Genomic DNA, 18,075 nt, shown 5'->3' on the forward strand with positions numbered 1-18,075 from the left:
AAACCTTAACCACCTGAGTTTTTATTTCGGCGTAAAATATAACTATATTATCACCCAGCTCTTTATAAAAAGTTACACATAAGCTCTGCATACATACAACATATTCATGTATATATATATATATATATATATATATATATATATAAGATATTAAGATATTATAAACATTAACATCATGATTGTCTGTAAAGCTGCTTTGAAACAATTTGTATTGTGAAAAGCCCTATATAAATAAATTTGACTTGATTGCAATTCTATATTAATTGCACAAGTTTGACGTTTCTTGCCAAACAACTAAACTTCGCATTATGCCTGCGAATCTATTAAAAACAGGTACTTTCTTGTCTTCGCTCCTAGATCAAATGAAGAACTTTTCAAGGCCGGTGGCACATGATACATTTAAATGCCTTTATTATTATTTTACATAAAGAAGCATGGAACTTCTGAAGTCTTTTTGACTCGGCCGTGACGTGTCAAGAAACAAGGTCAAAGACATTTGCGTGGAACAGAATGAGTCGTAGCAACATTGCATTGTTCCTCTGCAGGGCTGTTGGGCGGCTTTCATTGTTCTCAAGGACGCGTGAGTGTAGACTTACCCACTCCATTCAGGTGTTTTCCGTTTTTCACACTCTGCTGCTCAATGTTGTATCCCTTCTGATGCGTGCGTCGTGCGAGAGAGAGACAGAGAAGAGAGAGAAAAAAGAGGCTTATCAGCTTACAAATATTCACATCGCTCTCATCAATCACAGCATTACTGACTCTCTGTCTGCTTGCTCCTTTCTCCAATTGATTTAGGATATATTATGGGAGAGTTCAGTTGTCATGGATCCAGGAAAGGTGGAAGCACATTAACTATGCTTCTGCTGTTGTAACATGAAACCGGCTGTTCCAGTCCTTTCTCTTGCCGTGCAATTCTAGCAAGGAGTAGCATTGCTATGCTCTAGAAAATAAAGGCAGAATCTTAGGGTCAGAAAAGAACCTTCTAAGAACAATTTTTCACAGGTTTTTGAGTTTAATACTGTACAATAGTTTTGGATCATTCTTGAATAGTTAATAGTTCATCCAAAAATCATTTACTTTACTACATTTATCATCCTCATGTCGATCCAAACGTTTATGTTTTTTCTTCCTTTCGTAGAACACAAAAATGAGATGTTTAGTTTAATGTTAATGCTGCACTTTGAAAAATGGACCAAAAACACCATAACAATACAATAAAAGAAATCTGCATGACTCATGAAATGGTTTTGTGTGAGGAAAACCACCAACATTTGACAGAAAACTTTCCTCTAATTCTCACATCTCATTAAAATTTGGCATCATTAGATGCACCAGAATTCAATGATGCCATTTGACATTATTGATGCCAAACCTATTTTCATTTAATGTAACACAGTTTTTGGAACGCCATGATTGCCAATGCCAACAAATTTTAAGTTTTAAAATTTAAAGTTTCTTTTTTTTTTTTTAGATCATCATATTGGTTTCTAAGTCTAAGACCTTTTCCTGTTGTCCAATTCCATAAAATGTATGTAACCCCTGTTCCCTGAGAAAGGAAGGAAGATGCTACGTCAGTTGCTGACGGTGTGGGAACGTGTCCTTGTGGAATCCAGTGCCTGAAGCATGTGTAAAATCACACCAATCATTGGTTGACGCATTGTGATGATGTCACAAGGTATGCCCCAGCAAATAAGAAGGGCGCCTGAAAACACGTCATCAGATTTGTATTGTCTGAAGAAATACATGCAGGCATACCTGAAGCATGGCAACGTGACGCAACGTCTCATTCCCTTTCTCAGGTAACCCCAAGACATTCCCTTTTTAGAGAACACTACACTGCGTCAGTTGCTGACACTATGGGGACGCCAATATCAACTACGCCATGCTGACCAAACCTCTTTTGGTTCGAACCAATCTAAAAACCTAGGCACTAAAACTCAAAGGCCTGAGCCCTGAGCCAATAATGTGTCAGGGGTACACACCTTGCACAACACTGCTCCCAGTAACTAATATGACCATGTTAGGAAAGGCCCTTAAGCTTCAATGCTGAAATGAGAATCTCAAGCTAGTCTGAGCCATGCCCCAAGAGAGTCTAGATCCCTTAGGGCAGAGCTACCAGTAAATCGACATAGACTTGGCTAAGTCCATGACTCACATCTAAGAGTCCAACTCTAGGCTGGACTAGTGAGAAGCAGCTTAGGCTAACCTTACTTTACGTAACAAAGAACCAGTGGCGGTTCTACACGGAGGCCTAGGGAGGCCCGTGCCTCTGTAGACATGTCCCTGGCTTTAAGAATTTATTATGATTTTACACATGAACTAATGCGACGCAACGTTCTACATGGGTAAATTAGAGCGGCGCACCCAAACACTGTAGCCTGCGGTGCTGCTCGGTGAATGAGAGCTCAGCAACTACTCTTGGAGAGAGGAGCTACGATTTCTCCAGTGATTTGTTGTTCTTGCACATACGCGTGTTAAATTTGTTCCTCACACTGATAATGAAATCAAGTTTGTAAATGTCTGGTCTCGATATGTTTAGAAAGTAGATCAAGTACCGCACCATCAGGTTTGTGATGAAGAAAGTTCTTACTATTTGCAAAGCAGTGCAATTATAATTTCATTGTAGGCATAGGGGAAAGTGGGGTGAGTGGGGTTTTTAGTGAGGTGAGTTTTAGTGAGTGACTTTAAAGTGAGGCCATGGCAGTAATGCCTTCAACTTAAGGATGTACCGGTACATATATTTCAGGATGTGGTGCATCCCTGAGAACAATAACTTTGGATCTGAAATAAATTGCTTCAGAAATATAGCTCTTGGGAAAAAAATGGTCTCATGGCACAACTTGCCCCTGGTGCGGGGGAAGTTGTGCCTTTGGGGGAATACATTGGGGGTAAATTGTGCCAGTGATTTCTGAAGTAAAACAGAACATTTTAATGTTATGAACCGTAATGCTATATGAAAGCAAGATAAATTCAATACAAAATTACTAATTTAAAGGTGCCCTAGAATGGATTATTTTATTATTTTATAATGTTTCCTGGGGTGCCCTTATAATGTTAGTATGTTTTTTAGATCAAAATTTGTTATAATTTGGAAATAAAAGGCATATTTCCTAGCCTGATTTCATCCCCTGAATTGAACACTCTGTTTGAAGGGGCGTGTCTGCTGAGAGACTTCAGTGTTGTTGCCCACTGCTATGATTGGCTGACATGCTTCCATATGAAATATCTAGCATTAAATGTAGAGCTATCTGGAAAACTTTCACTATTACAGCTTTGATATGTTTTTACTATTACAGCTATCGAGATTAACGAATCGTGAGAAGTTTTTTAAGTATTTAGATCTATTCCCATCACATAAAAGGTTGCAGTGATGAGCATTGAGCAGATGACAGCCTGTTGATCACGTGAATGAAGATCTTATCACTGCAACGCGATTTACTGATGCATAAACCGTGTTGAACGACTTTGAGAGAAAGATTATCTGTCTGAACTTGAACAATTACGCATCAGAAATTCACATCTCCAGAGGCTCGGATGAAGGAGCTAAAAAAATACTTTTGTGTTCATTTGTACATCCAAACACTGAGCAACTGCCATGCTTCGTTCGCTCGTCTGCAAGCCACGATGTCTCTCGAGGAAAAAACAATATCGCGCTGGATCTAGATAACACAGTGTAAATTATCGTTAATAAAATCACTACTTACCGCTTGCGGGAATATAACGTTAGTTGAAATTGCCCCCTTCGTCCGTTTGAGACGCCGAGAGAAGCCTGGCTGCTTGATATTGTTCCAGGTTAGAAAAACAGTCCGTGGTGAAATGGGCAGAGCAACTAACAACTTCGAATTAAACTGTAGCGCGGTATCCGATTATAGATAGATAGATTATAGATAGAACTGGCATTTTCCCTATGATCCTCGCTTGTTTCTTCACCTGCAGAACTTCCGATGATTCGGCTGTGCAGTTTCGCCTGGCACTGAGCATGGGCTGGCATATGCAAATTTTTGGAGGCATACATATTAATGATCCCAACTGTTGCGTCACAAATTCTTTCATATGGAAGTCCATTTGTATAATTTTTCATATATATGCAGTTTCATAGCTACATCTCTGACGTTTATAACAAACCAAACCGTTTGAAAATCGGTAGAAAATTGAGCAAGTTATGGTTATTTAAAAGCACATGCTCCATGTTACGAGTGAGCGAGCACCCTGTCGTAAGATGGCCGCCGTGTGCGGACGTCGACCTCCATTGGCCAGCAGCGCGGACGAGACATCTAGCCTTTATATGATATCTATGACCATAACTGCCAATAGGAAAATTCAACTGCAGTAGCCACTGTTCAACCTGAAGAGGGCAGCACTCAGACATTTTTACACCATATATTGTAGAATTAAAACACTTTAAACCCAAATGTCAAAAAAATGACTTGAATCAATGAACAGCATTAATAAAGCCCCAGTCTTACAGATCATTAACTAAAAAAAGTTGTTTTAGGGTTTAGTTACCCTATAAATAATGTAAAAAGGAATTTGTTCCTGTATGAGATTATGCTGTAACCACATTGGACCAGCAATTAGGAAAATGGATGGATGGATGATTGAGCTACAGGCGCCATATTCTAGCGGGACGTGGGAATTCATTTAACGCTCCCGTCACGGTGCATTATGGGCATTTTCTAGTCGTTGACCTTACATCGGTTGTACTCTCATTATTGCCGTGCATTGTGGGATTGAATGAGTGCACTCGATAACATCCACTATGGTTTCGGACACAACTACAAATGGCTGTCCACTCAAAAATTGTCCTATTTAAGGGTGATTTCGGACACAGGTCAACTTACAATGACAAGAAACACAGGCAAACAGAACCAAACCAAAACATATTCATATTCATATTCATATTCATATTCATATTCAGCCCCAGTATTTATACTCAATTAAACCACTTAGTCTCAGATGTAAAAGTTTTGTGATCCAGCAGTGGGAGCATGCAGTGGACCCAGCTTTTCTACAGCCCACAGTTACAAATTAATGCCTGAGTACTCTTTTCCGGCTCTTTCCTGAGCTATATTCAATGCAGAACCCTCTAGCTGAGTGAATGGATACTGTAGCTGCAGTTGCTAGGAGAAGCCTGCTCAGGCTTGGTGTCTTCACAAGGGCCTCACTGTCTTATCACTCACAGCAAGGACATGGAAATTGGGAAATAAAAGAGAGTGACATTCTGAGGAAAGAACAAATGTCTTTAATTTCAGGCTTACATAGGCCTCTTACAACCTAGAGGGAAAATTCAGTGCAATCATTTCTGTTTAGCTGTCCCTTACACACCCTTTGCAAACAAAACCAACAGAGGATTTTTATTCACCTGCACAAATATCAGTGAGTTTCCTCTGAGCGGGCTCTCAGGCCTGACATAAAAAGAGGGAAGCTTTATTGAGATGTAATTAATTTGCTTGTATTTAAAGGGGATTTGTGTCCTCTCATTGGGAGAGAGGCTTTACACAGTATTATAATCAACAAAGACTTGCTGAGAGGCTGAAAGATGCAAAGCCTCCTCAAGTAACAATGGAATCAGGTTGAAATAAGCTTATGCTCACTAAGAGTCAATCCATATTTGGAGCAGTGTACCGTGAATGGTAGAGTGGTGTTTAATAGTATGAATGAGATCTGAATTGGATTTATTCGGCACTGAATGCTGTCCTTTAATTATGGAATGCCCCTCAGTCCATTAAGTCTGGAATTGGGCTTCATATATCTTGATTCTCTGGTGAAATGGTTCTTAAGCCAGTCAATATGTGTCAGTATGACTGTGATAATTCAGACAACACAGGACAAATGAACCAATTAAACGTTAAACAATACAGGCCATCTCTAAAATTGTGAATGAATAAATAGCACACTGTAAAGTTCAGTATAGCATAGTACTGATAGATCAGTGCAGTGCAGACGTAAGTGAGAGACAGACCACTATTTAAAAAGTAAATGGTAGAAATCATAATGCTTTGCAATGGTAGGAACGGAAGCTTTCATCTAAAGGGCCAATCAACTTTTCGATAGGAACACTGCCGGATAGTTTACAGTCTAGAATTCACAATGTGTGTTTGCTTGACCAGTGACCAGAATGTTTCAATAGTTTTTGTCCATATAATTCAAGTTAATGGGGTCCAAAACAACATGGGACCCTGTTGACTTTTATGATCAAAATGCATTTTTTCTAAATATGCTCCACTGCAGAATGAAAGTCATACACTGCATTACACTATACTATACGAGAGTATGCCCTACTATGAATTTTTTATGCAGAAACAATATCTGGCACTTTGAAATCAAAGTTATAGCTGCAATGACAGCACTTCCATTGAAGGGTAAAATGAAAAAATAAAATATGAAAAACAATGTGTCACAATCGCTGGTTGCAGCACAAAAGAAAGTTGCCTGGATCTAGATGCGGCAGTTCCTTTTATTAAACAAACTCAAAACTTTACAAAAGACTAAATAATCTCTGGAACTTGGAACAGAACAACCAACATAGTAATAGAACTGACAATGATCTGAAAGAAACACAGGGCTTAAATAGACAGCAAACAAGAGGGGCCAATTAACTAAACACACCTGAACAGAAATAAACCGATCAGTAACCATGAAGATACGGAGGAAAACTGAACTAATTAACAAGCTATAGACCAACCTTGAAACACAGACATGAACAGACCAGGACAAAAACAAACTCTAAACATGAACAAATAAACTCAAAACGTGACACAATGGGAATGAACAAAACAATACATCACAGGACAGTATATAGTACAGTACAGTAAATTAGGCCTAGTTTCATCAAGTGCAGTATGATGTAGTAGCCTAAAGAACATCAGCCTCTCTGAAATCAAAGTTGTCCTCTCGTCTATCACAAGGGACAGAATATAGGCCACAGCCAAAGCAATCTGGCATCACTAAACCTTGAGGAGAGCCAAGCGTGACCTCCTCTAGAATGCACCATTGTCCTCCAAGATGGGCTGGATGCCACAGCGCCTCACCTGTAGTGTCCAGTTACCGGCCGAAGTGATCGCTTGACCTTTCTGCTTGTGGCCCGTTCTGATCTCTCATGTTTTATTTACGCTGTTCAGAACCTGTCTCTGTACCCATATACTGCAAAGTGATATTGCATCCTCACGCATAAGCCACAAACAAAAAGGGTGTTTTTAATAGATTTTGGCCCTGCTTTGCTGCTCTGGTTTCAAGCTGAGGGTTCTCAGGTTTCCTAGACAACACAAACAATTAGCGGAGGCCACGGAGGGGAGAGACAGCCTGCTAATTATCCACGGGACCTACTGGAGAACATGGGCACGGATCAACGCTCCAGTCTTCTGCTGGGACCCGCTGCGGCACACAGACAAACACCGATAAGGAATGATTTCATGTACGATAAAATATTGTTTATTCGTTTATCATTCTGTTTGTGACATGTGACACCGTTCTGCAGATTCCCACGGTCCTGATCTGCTCGCCTGGGCTTGAATATAAATAGGAATCTAAATGTTGCAATGAAACAGACATTAGAGACCCCTTAAGGCTTCTTTCCTTACACAGTTAAACATTTTCCACTCCCCTAATGGTCATTATGTGTTTTAATGGGAGCTAAGACCCGGTAAACTACACAAGATCAGAATCCATCTTCCCGTTTCCCGTTGAGATGAAAGTAAGTGGAAATGGTGATAAATCTTGGGCTGCTTGGAGCCACTCTATTAAACAGCTGTACATGTGTGTAGTCAAGTGCGTGCACTAGCATATACTAGCATACACTTTTCCTTGTGCAAACCAACCCGTAATGTCCCCAAGCAGGTATGTTTCAACAATCCAAATATATCTTTTATCTACTTGACTATGGAAAGACTCACATTTACATCACAAAAAAGTCAATCACTCACAAAAAAAAAAAAAAAAAAAAATGTTTTAGGCTAGTCCAGCTAATGCACATGCGTGTTCTACAGTAAACGGACAAGAGTTTGGGGTCTTTTAACTGTAATGTGAGACTTTTATTCATCCCAACTTCAAATGTGGCTCATCTAGACAAAATATCTGTACTGGAATAGCACTCCAACAACAGACTTTTTGAATTAGTGAGGTCAACTTCTTTTACAGTAATATTTTTTGACTGCCTAAAAATGGGTGAATTTAGAGATGTTGGACTAATGGTTTGATCTACGTATATTATACAGGGCTTCCTTAAGATAGGCAATTCTTCTAGACAACTCTGCAATCAACTACACTTTCAGACAATTCACAAACTAAACGCATTTCTCTCACTTGATCCTAAGGCGTGTTAATATCCTGGTCATATATTTGTAAAATTAGCACCAGTGATGTTTGACATCATGCTGTAGGAGACAGAGCCTAAATTTACTGTATGCTGTCTGCAGGGGTTTTAAATAATCATATAACTCAGCCTGGAAATTCCCAAATTTCTATGAACAGTATAATGATAAATGTAAAACAAATCTACTAAAAAAGTTTTTTTGTTGTTGTTGTAAGATATTTGCCTTATGTTGTTACACAAAATTGTTTTATAGTAAATCACAGTTTTTAAATGTCATATGCTGATACGGAATTCTTAAAGGCATTTTAACATTTGGAGCGATTGTGCCACCTGGTGGGGAATATAGTAGGCTACTAGATAGTAGGCTACATAATATCCACACAGTCTACGTCATGCCCCAAACCGATACATTCAATGCTATACATGTAAATGCAGTTAAAAAGGTTATAAATAAAACGTCAATCAAACGTCATTAAATATTTTTGTACAACACATATATTTAGTTTCATATGCCAAAGGGCAAATCAGCCATATGCAGCTGTGATTTTTTTAAGCCCTCAATGAATCACAACGTGTCAGTTACAAAGCTCTGAGGATTTCAGTAACGACAACGAATGAGTTTCAGATTTACTTGCAATGCATGCAAGCATGGATTTTGATCAGCAGTTGATCAGCTGCACAGGGTCAAATGTATGATTCCCATAGTATAAGTGGTTCTTTTCCAGCGAATGAGAAAAACCCTCCTTCAAAAAACAATATTTGAAACCCAATTTGTTGGCTACAATAGCTTTGTGTTGGAGGAAACTTTGTGAGAGGAAAACATTAGTATTCATATTTAAGGTCAAACCGAAATAATGAAAGAGAAAATTGATTTGTAGGCTGGAATTATTAACTTGCAGACTAACATGCTCTTTATCAGTACAGATTTAGATGGTCAAATCAGGTTTTAGGATTTAGCAAATATATCTTTCTAGAATTTTTGATCACAATAACAAGTCATAAAAATCATATGCACAGTTATATTCATAACACCATGTGCATAGACCATACATTGCTGTAGACATTCTAGAATATTTGCCACACTATTCATAAGTTGATTACATTGTTTTCTTTTTTTATGAGTGGTGAACCTTTTCCCCTCACTTCACTTTTGTATAAATTCCATCATTTGACCGAATTAAATGGATATGTTGACATGCTTGATCATTCATTCTGTCTTTTACATCATTTTCAAGAGCATATACAGCAAAATGAAGGTATTTAAAAAGATTTTAACTGTACATAAATTAAAACCAAGGACAATTAAGTATAATTTAGTGAAACAAATATCGAATGTAAAGTAAAACACCCAAGCAGTCACTTCAAACTTCAACATTCCAGAGTCTCAGATTAACCTCTATCTCTGCCTGCAACCCACAATTTAGCCTTCAAATTGAAGTGTTGTTTCTTATTTCAGAGTTTTTTTTTTCTCTTAATGGAGTGAAATGAGACCTGTGCTAAAGCTGAAAGAGAGAGACAGTTAGAGAGAAAGGGATTTCTGCTTTAAGAGTCCCGTGTAAGAGACTCATTTGTTGAAGGGCTGAAGTGCACCACGGACAGGTTCAGTTACTCGTCTCCAGGGTTCTTATACATTCTGGTGTCTGGACCCATCTTACTTTGAATCTGACCCACTTTTTCTACACATTCACTGTCTGACATCAGCCAACCGGAAGCTGCTAAACTCCAGAATTCAGCAGTTATTTACAGTTATTTAATAACAAAATCAATACATTTGTTCAAACAACTGTGAAAACACACATGTGATCCAATTAACATTACATTAAAACAAAAAGCTACTGTAATGTTAATGCTTTCCTTTATTAATAAAAGCTCATATTTGGTGTACAGCAGAAAAATAACACAACAAATAAAACTATATAGCTAATTATAACTAGTTCATTATAAAATCAACCTGGTGTAACTTAAAGATGCACTATGAGAAACAAAGACCAGTCATATCAGTAGCCAATAAAGCGGGTCGCCTCATCATGGTGGCTGTTATGTTGAAATCACATGACCAGCCTCACTTTTAATTGTGGAATGAATGAATCATGGGTGACAAAAACAGTACGACCGTCATCGTATTACGATGGCAATGGTAACTGAAAACTTGCTTTTGCGTGATGCTTCATCCACACCACTAGATGTCAGAAGTCCAACATCACTGATGACTCAGTGAGTGGAAGACAAACAGGCAAATAAACACCTTGTGCACCTTTACAAAAGCTACTTTAGTCCATTTATTAAAAAACAAAAACGTGACTAAACTTTTGAACGTATTAGACATTTGACAACTTTTACATAACACATAAACACCTGTACTTTCAGAGTTAAATTCCATCCCAGAGCGTGTAATTATTTTTAGCTTGACTGTTGGATCATTTAGAAAGGATTTGTCTGATTGGTCTAATCTTCCTCAGTAGGTCTCTGGCACAGGAAGCATTAGCACAACTTGACATCCCATTTAGCAGTAGGGAAATCACATGCAAGTGCTCTGCTCAGGAGTTGGCTGAAGTAGCCGTATTAATCCTGATCCTAGACCAGCTTTGTTGTTACTCATTATAATTTAGGAGCAGAGATGCACATCCAAGATCAGCCTGAGCTTTATTGTTCCTAAATAGTTTCCACCCAAAGCACGTAAAATGTCAAAACAGAGGCTATGTTTGGAATGGAACCGAGTGTGCTGTTTACTGCATAATGCTCAGTAATTCTCAACTTCATGTTTAAAATGTTGATTTTTTCAATGAAACTTACCCAAATTCCAGTGTTGATAAAAAAGAATGCATGAAGCTATAAGTTTTTTTTTTTAATGGAAAGAGTTAAAGTACAGTTAAAGGTATATTTCAAGTATAAAATAATATTAATACCTATAGATTTTTTTTATAATATATAAATAATAAACTTTAAGTATGATGTTATGTTCACTTAAATTAAATTTACAAGTATACTTGTACTTTCATAAACCAAAAAATGTATTTGACTAGTAAACTATCAGTATACCTATAAGTTCACTAGTTGCAGTACAAACGAAAATACTTAAAGGAACACTCCACCGTTTTTTGAAATATGGCTTATTCACCTTCTTTCCTACATTTAGATAGGTGGGCAAATGCATTTTTGTCTCAGTGCATGCATTGTTTTAGTTTGACAGGGTCGGCGCTAGCTTAGCTTAGCATAATGAATGGAATCCCTTGTTGCCAGCTAGCATGTCCTGAGCAAAAGTAATATATATATAAAAAAACAACAACACCTAATTACTTCTTGTGGCCTGCGTATTCACAACGAGTACAAATAGCGATGCAGATTAACACTAGGCGATTTCCTATGCAGATATTGACTTGGGACTATATTGGGGGAAGCACAGGCGAAGCACTGCAACTTGGGCGCAGAGATATCATGCCCAAGTAGCAGTGCTTCGCCTGTGCTTCCCCCTAATATAGTCCTTAATATATACAGTGCTATGCATAAGTTTAGACACCCATGCTAAAGTTGACTAAAAAGAGGAATAAAAAATCATCTTTTGGAAATTGAAGTTAATGCCTTAATTAAAAAAACAGGAAAAATCCAACCTTTAAGGACACCAATTTTTTTGTGAATGAATAATGTATCGTAAATAAATAAATGTTCTTCCTTAAAATACAGGGTGCATAAGTCTGGACACCCCTATGTTAAATTCCCATAGAGGCAGGTAGATTTTTATTTTTAAAGGCCAGTTACTTCATGGATCCAGGATACTATGCATCCTGATAAAGTTCCCTTGGCCTTTGGAATTAAAATAGCCCCACATCATCACATAGCCTTCACCATACCTAGATATTGGCATGGTTTTATTTCAGTTAGCTTAATAGCTGGTTTGATTTGCATTGAGAGATGATCTTATGGAAAGTACTCCATGCCAATCTCTAGGTATGGTGAAGGCTATGTGATGATGTGGGGCTATTTTAATTCCAAAGGCCAAGGGAACTTTATCAGGATGCATAGTATCCTGGATCCATGAAGTAACTGGCCTTTAAAAATAAAAATCTGCCTGCCTCTATGGGAATTTAACATAGGAGTGTCCAGACTTATGCACCCTGTATTTTAAGGAAGAACATTTATTTATTTACGATACATTATTCATTCACAAAGAAAATTGGTGTCCTTAAAGGTTGGATTTTTCCAATTTTTTTTAATTAAGGCATTAAGTTCAATTTCCAAAAGCTGATTTTTTATTCCTCTTTTTAGTCAACTTTAGCATGGGTGTCTAAACTTATGCATAGCACTGTAAGTCAATATCTGCCTAGGAAATCGCCTAGTGTTAATCGGCATCGCTATTTGTACTCGTTGTGAATACGCAGGCCACAAGAAGTAATTAGGTGGGTTTTTTTTATTTAATTTTTTTATTACTTTTACTCAGGACATGCTAGCTGGCAACAAAGGATTCCATTCATTATGCTAAGCTAAGCTAGCACCGACCCTGTCAAACTAAAACAATGCATGCACTGAGACAAAAATGCATTTGCCCACCTATCTAAATGTAGGAAAGAAGGTGAATAAGCCCTATTTAAAAAAACGGTGGAGTGTTCCTTTAAAAGTATACCTTTATACTCCAAAAAAGTATAGGCCTACATATTTTTCGCAAGATTTCATTTGCTTGGATTACAACCAGTTTCCCCATCACTCCATATTCACTCGTGATTGAGTGAGCTTTGAGCAGGTGCGTCTCATCTCACCCATGCATGAAATGCCACAGTGGAGACACACGCTCCAGTGGAATAAAGCTTGTAACAGGATGAACTCAGAACAAAGTTTTAACGAAATCAATTGTGTTTACTAGACCCAACAAAACAGAGCATGTTTCTGCATTAGGTTATATTAAAGTCCCCCTGTGGTGAAAATCAAGCTTTTGAAGTTGTTTTTATGACTATGTGGTGTTTTTAATGTGCTTAAAAAAAAAAAAAAACATGCAAATTCATAAGTCAACACCGTTGCTGAGTATTTTGTCCATAAAACTGCAGTGAACCAAAGACAGTCTCAAAAACGCGCTTTGAAATCGTTGGTGTTTCTGACAAACTACCTTGTAACCAATCAGGTCAACGTGTGATCGTCAACGAGTGGAGGCGGGGCTCATTTGCATATTCATAGAACCACGTATACTAAATGAGGCAAGGGTGTAGAGTTACATTCAAGCTACTTCAAGGCATGACAAAAACAAAACGAAAAAAAAAGTTTAAATATGTCATTTTGGTGATTAAAGGTGAGTTTTAAAGGGGTCATTTAATGGTACATGCACTTTTACAAGTTGATTGTACTGAAATGTGTGTTGACAGTGCCTGTACACAACCATCATAAAACGATAAAAATCCATCCAGTGTTTTTTTTTTTTAATCTTCTTATATGTTTCCTCCTGTCTCAAATCAAGCTGTTCGATATTGTGACGTCACAAAATCGACGCCCCTCCCACGATGGCTGATTGACAGCAGCGTTTCAAACACAGACCCGCCCTCGCGCCCTCGTGAGCGAGCTGTCAATCATAGCATGCGCCGACAGGCGCGTTCATTGTTGATAGCTGGAGTGCTGAGTAGAATGGCGTCTAACGATTGTGGTATTCTGTTCTTGAGTGTAATAAGGAACACAGCAGTCATGTTGATGTCCCTAAATCCGAACCGCTGAAGACGCAGTGGCTGAGTTTGTTTTTCGAAGGGAATATTCCCCACGATCAACGTCAATGCTGTCATGTTTGCGCGAATCATTTCACCAGACTGCTTTACAAACGAGGATCAGTAAAAAGCTGGTTATTTGTTAAGAAGCTGCTCCTGAAAAAAGGGTCGGTACCAACTATTCGTGTTCCTGCTGAACCTCCAGAAGAACAAGTGAGTGTAACGTTTTATTGACCTTTATATTAATCTTTATATTAATCTTTGCAAATAGCTTGCACGCTTCACGATGAATGTGGCTATTTTTACACTCAGGGTACATTACGGCATTGTTTTCTATGTATGACGTTCTCAATATAATTCATAATCCCACGTTTTTAATGAACGACACGTTATGGTTATTGTGTTATTGTGTTATTACAAACGGTGTACGCACAGAACAGAGGGGCGGGGTGAGCAAAGCGCATTATCATTTAAAGACACATGCACTCAAACGGCGTGCTGAAAACAGAGCTGTTTTTGACCAGGTAAAATGAGTGTTTTCTTACAATACTAATGAGAATTTTTAATTAAAGTATATTACAAACTTTTAATTTAGACCCTAAAGAATCATATTAGCTTGTACAAAAATGACATTATATGACCCCTTTAAGGGATAAAATGATTGACTACAGGGGGACTTTAACAATCACAAATGATCTCTCTTCAAGTTAGGCCTCAGTTCAACAGCCTATTTGAAAAAGGGAAAGAGGGGTCTTGTAATGTGAGGGTCTATAACTGCGAGGTCCTGTCTAGGTATTCAGCTCATGCCAAGAGTCCCGGAAGCTGGCAGAGAGGGTGAAATTACAGCTCTGACAAGCTGACATTTTCATCTCTCACTGAGCACTGGTTTCTCTGCTGCACCTTAGACATTACTGAAGAACTCACATTCCAATAACTGCTGGACTATCAAAACAACAATCTGCTCACCGGGGGCCACCATTCTTGCTTTACTTCAGATATACTGTAAGTTTTGAAGGACAGGCTGCATGATCCGCCATGCTGGTTGAACGGAATGAGACGGCTGTGAACCTTAAGTCGATATTCCGTCTGATTACGGGATACTGAATTGGTCTGGCTCCAGTCTGCATGTGGGACATGGAGAGGAATTCGCAAGGTCATTGCTAGAGTATTATTGGCTGCTTTTTGATAGCGTGTCTTGAAAGTAAATCAGCATAAATCCATGACCTCTGCCCCGCTGCTAGAATGAAGGGAAAAATATTGGGACACACTTTTTCTTTTTGTCAAATACACACTTTTTCTTTTTGTCAGTTTGTTATTATTATTATTATGAAAGTTATAAAAAATAAGAAAAAGCCCCACCCCATGATATGGTTAACTTCATAGCTAGCATTTTTATGCATCCTAAATACACAAAATTACACATTAACTTCAAAGCTAGCTAGCTAGTAAATGCACCAAAATTTCACATTATTTTCACACGTTTTGCCTAATGTGGCTGAATTACCTTATATTTGACTTTAATTACTTTAAATATTCTGCCTGCAAGTGAATTTTATTTGGTCTTTTTACACGGGCAAAGACAAGTCTATACATAAAAGGCATATGAAAAGTAGCACAAATAAATGATCAAGATCATGATAAAGTTACTTTTAATGTGATTCTCATATAGCAAAAAGAAAAAAGTGGGGGCAATACATTAATTTTAGTAAAAATCAACTCCTGGTCACATAAAAGTGCCCAATGAAACATCCACAGACACAATACGCCTAGTAATGTTTTCACAATTAGACAACTATTGTCTAGGGCTCAAAAGCATTGTAAGACTAACTAGATCGTAGAACCATTGCCACCAACATTCTCTAATATGATCAACTTGGCTCACAATGCTTTTAAGTAACAGCCCTTTTCTGGATGAAGATTGGTCAATAACCTGCTAATTCACAGAACATGTAACTGCATGCCTATACAGAACAGCTCCTTATCCGTGATATGGATCAAGATGTATTTAATTCTGACTGTGTCTCCTCACCCTAATAAACCTGACGCTTGATTGTACAGTCAAATGGCTCACACATAGGTAATCAGAAGAGGCTCTTGTATCCTATAATCCTCTAGTAACCCTCTCTACAGCAGCTGTCAGCTGTCACTAGCAGCACTGAGCAATGAGTCAACTTCAGTCACCACCACACCTTCCCAGCATGCACCCCGCCCCATAGCTCAAATATTTGTCAGTGTTACTACTCCAATACTTCACTTGAAATGGCCTAAACATTCAAAACACCAACAATGGGCTCTTGGGTTAATCCCAAACTCATGGAAATGAGAGCAATTCCGCTTCATATTGCGCCAACCGTAAACAGCATTTACCGTCCTGGACTCAAATGCTCTTTTAGACTTTTTAAACAAGTGTTAATTTGAAAGTATCAAAGCGTTATCATGAATGTTGACTATAACAAAGAAAATAACGTTAAAATCAGCACTCATTCACACATTAAATGGTTACATTGAAAAAAGTTTGATGTTTCAATTGGTCAATCTTAACAATCAAAGACAAAATAGCAGTGCCTTGAATGCTAATGATTCGGATGTAAACAAACCATAAGACTCTCTTAAGACAAGTCAAGTGCTAAAAAACAAGCCATGGCCTGTGTCTTCCACTCACCAGTACCTCAGTTACCCAAACTGCTTAACAAAAATGACTAAGCATACTTACTTTTTTGCCATAGGACGCCCCCATGCTGAGACTTTGGGGTGGGATGAGGTTGCTGTATGTCCGCTAGGCCCAGATTTCAGAGATTTCCTTGTGAGTTCAAAATCTACTCTTCTCCTCGACTTGATCCGTGTCCACTTGGGCTCCACCAGGGAGGGAAGGAGGAAGGGAGGGGGTGAAGACAGAAAAACCCTCTCGCTCTCCCTGGCAGATCAGACGTGGGATAGTCTGGCAAAAGTGACTAGTTGGGTTAGATTAAAATGACTAAGTCTCTCTGACATTCTTTGGCTTGACGAAAAGGACCAGGTTGTAAACTTGAGGTAGCTGTTTTGTCATCTTGGGTTTCTTAGCTTTAAACAAACTGGAATCAAACTGAGTCAGAGTAAACCAGACCATCCGTGGCACCTGTTACTCTGCTTTCCTTACAGGATTTATCCACTGCCTCAAGATTATGCTAATTGGCGGTGACAGAGAAGGAAGTCTTGGGAAAGGCTCATGGTGGGATGGACTCAGAATAACTGTCAGAATTCAGGGAATGGGGTCTGATTTTTGCCGCGATTATCAAGACATGGGTGGTCTGCTTTGTTTTTACATATGGAGAAATGTGGGAATCTAGCCATGGCCCAGGAAAGTGAGCCGGTCTAATCACATTCTAATCACATTAATGTCAGGTGATAATTGCATTGTATATGAGCAATGTTATTTTCATTTTCTGTAAAGTGTATTAATTAGTATAATCCGGCATGTGCCGTAATACTTTTTAAAAAGGCTGATTTGTTTGCTTTTTTATGCAAAACACATTAAAAAATACCAAATTAACCACTTAATTTTATAATTTAACTATTTAATTTTAGACACAAGACTGACACTTGCAAGTGTGATAATAATTTTAAACAACAGTTTAATTAACAAGTCTATCTATCTATCTATCTATCTATCTATCTATCTATCTATCTATCTATCTATCTATCTATCTATCTATCTATCTATCTATCTATCTATCTATCTATCTATCTATCTATCTATCTATCTATCTATCTATCTATCTATCTATCTATCTATCTATCTATCTATCTATCTATCTATCTATCTATCTATCTATCTATCTATCTATCATACTAAGACAAACAGAGCAGTACTGCCATCTGCTGGGGATGCTCAGATTTTTCTTTGATGAACACTTGCTTCTGGAGATCAAACCTGTGAGTTTGCACACCTTAATCAAACACCAAATATGGTTCTGTTTGTACTTAAAATTAAGGGTAGAATATATATAAAAAATTATTCTCAATATGTTGATTTATCAGGTTTTGAAACACAAAATAAGCACAAGTTATTAAGAAATAATAACTTAACTAACTGTCAATTTATTACAG

At 38.0% G+C, this 18,075-nt stretch overlaps 1 protein-coding gene across 1 annotated transcript in view; it reads right to left on the reverse strand.

The window, feature by feature from the left end:
- LOC308685856 (protein FAM107B) overlaps positions 1-17,110 on the reverse strand; it is a 38,251-nt gene extending 21,141 nt beyond the window's left edge. The window contains exons 1-2 of the mRNA XM_081357913.1: positions 16,703-17,110; positions 597-654 (exon numbers count right to left, since the gene is read on the reverse strand). Coding sequence (XP_081214039.1) covers positions 597-654; positions 16,703-16,726 — 82 coding nt within the window. The 5' untranslated portion in view covers positions 16,727-17,110. The remainder of the gene's footprint in view (positions 1-596; positions 655-16,702) is intronic.
- Positions 17,111-18,075: the final 965 nt, after the last annotated feature.

This window comes from Scardinius erythrophthalmus, assembly GCF_964197995.2.
Source record: "Scardinius erythrophthalmus genome assembly, chromosome: 25".
Taxonomy (NCBI): Eukaryota; Metazoa; Chordata; class Actinopteri; order Cypriniformes; family Leuciscidae; genus Scardinius; species Scardinius erythrophthalmus.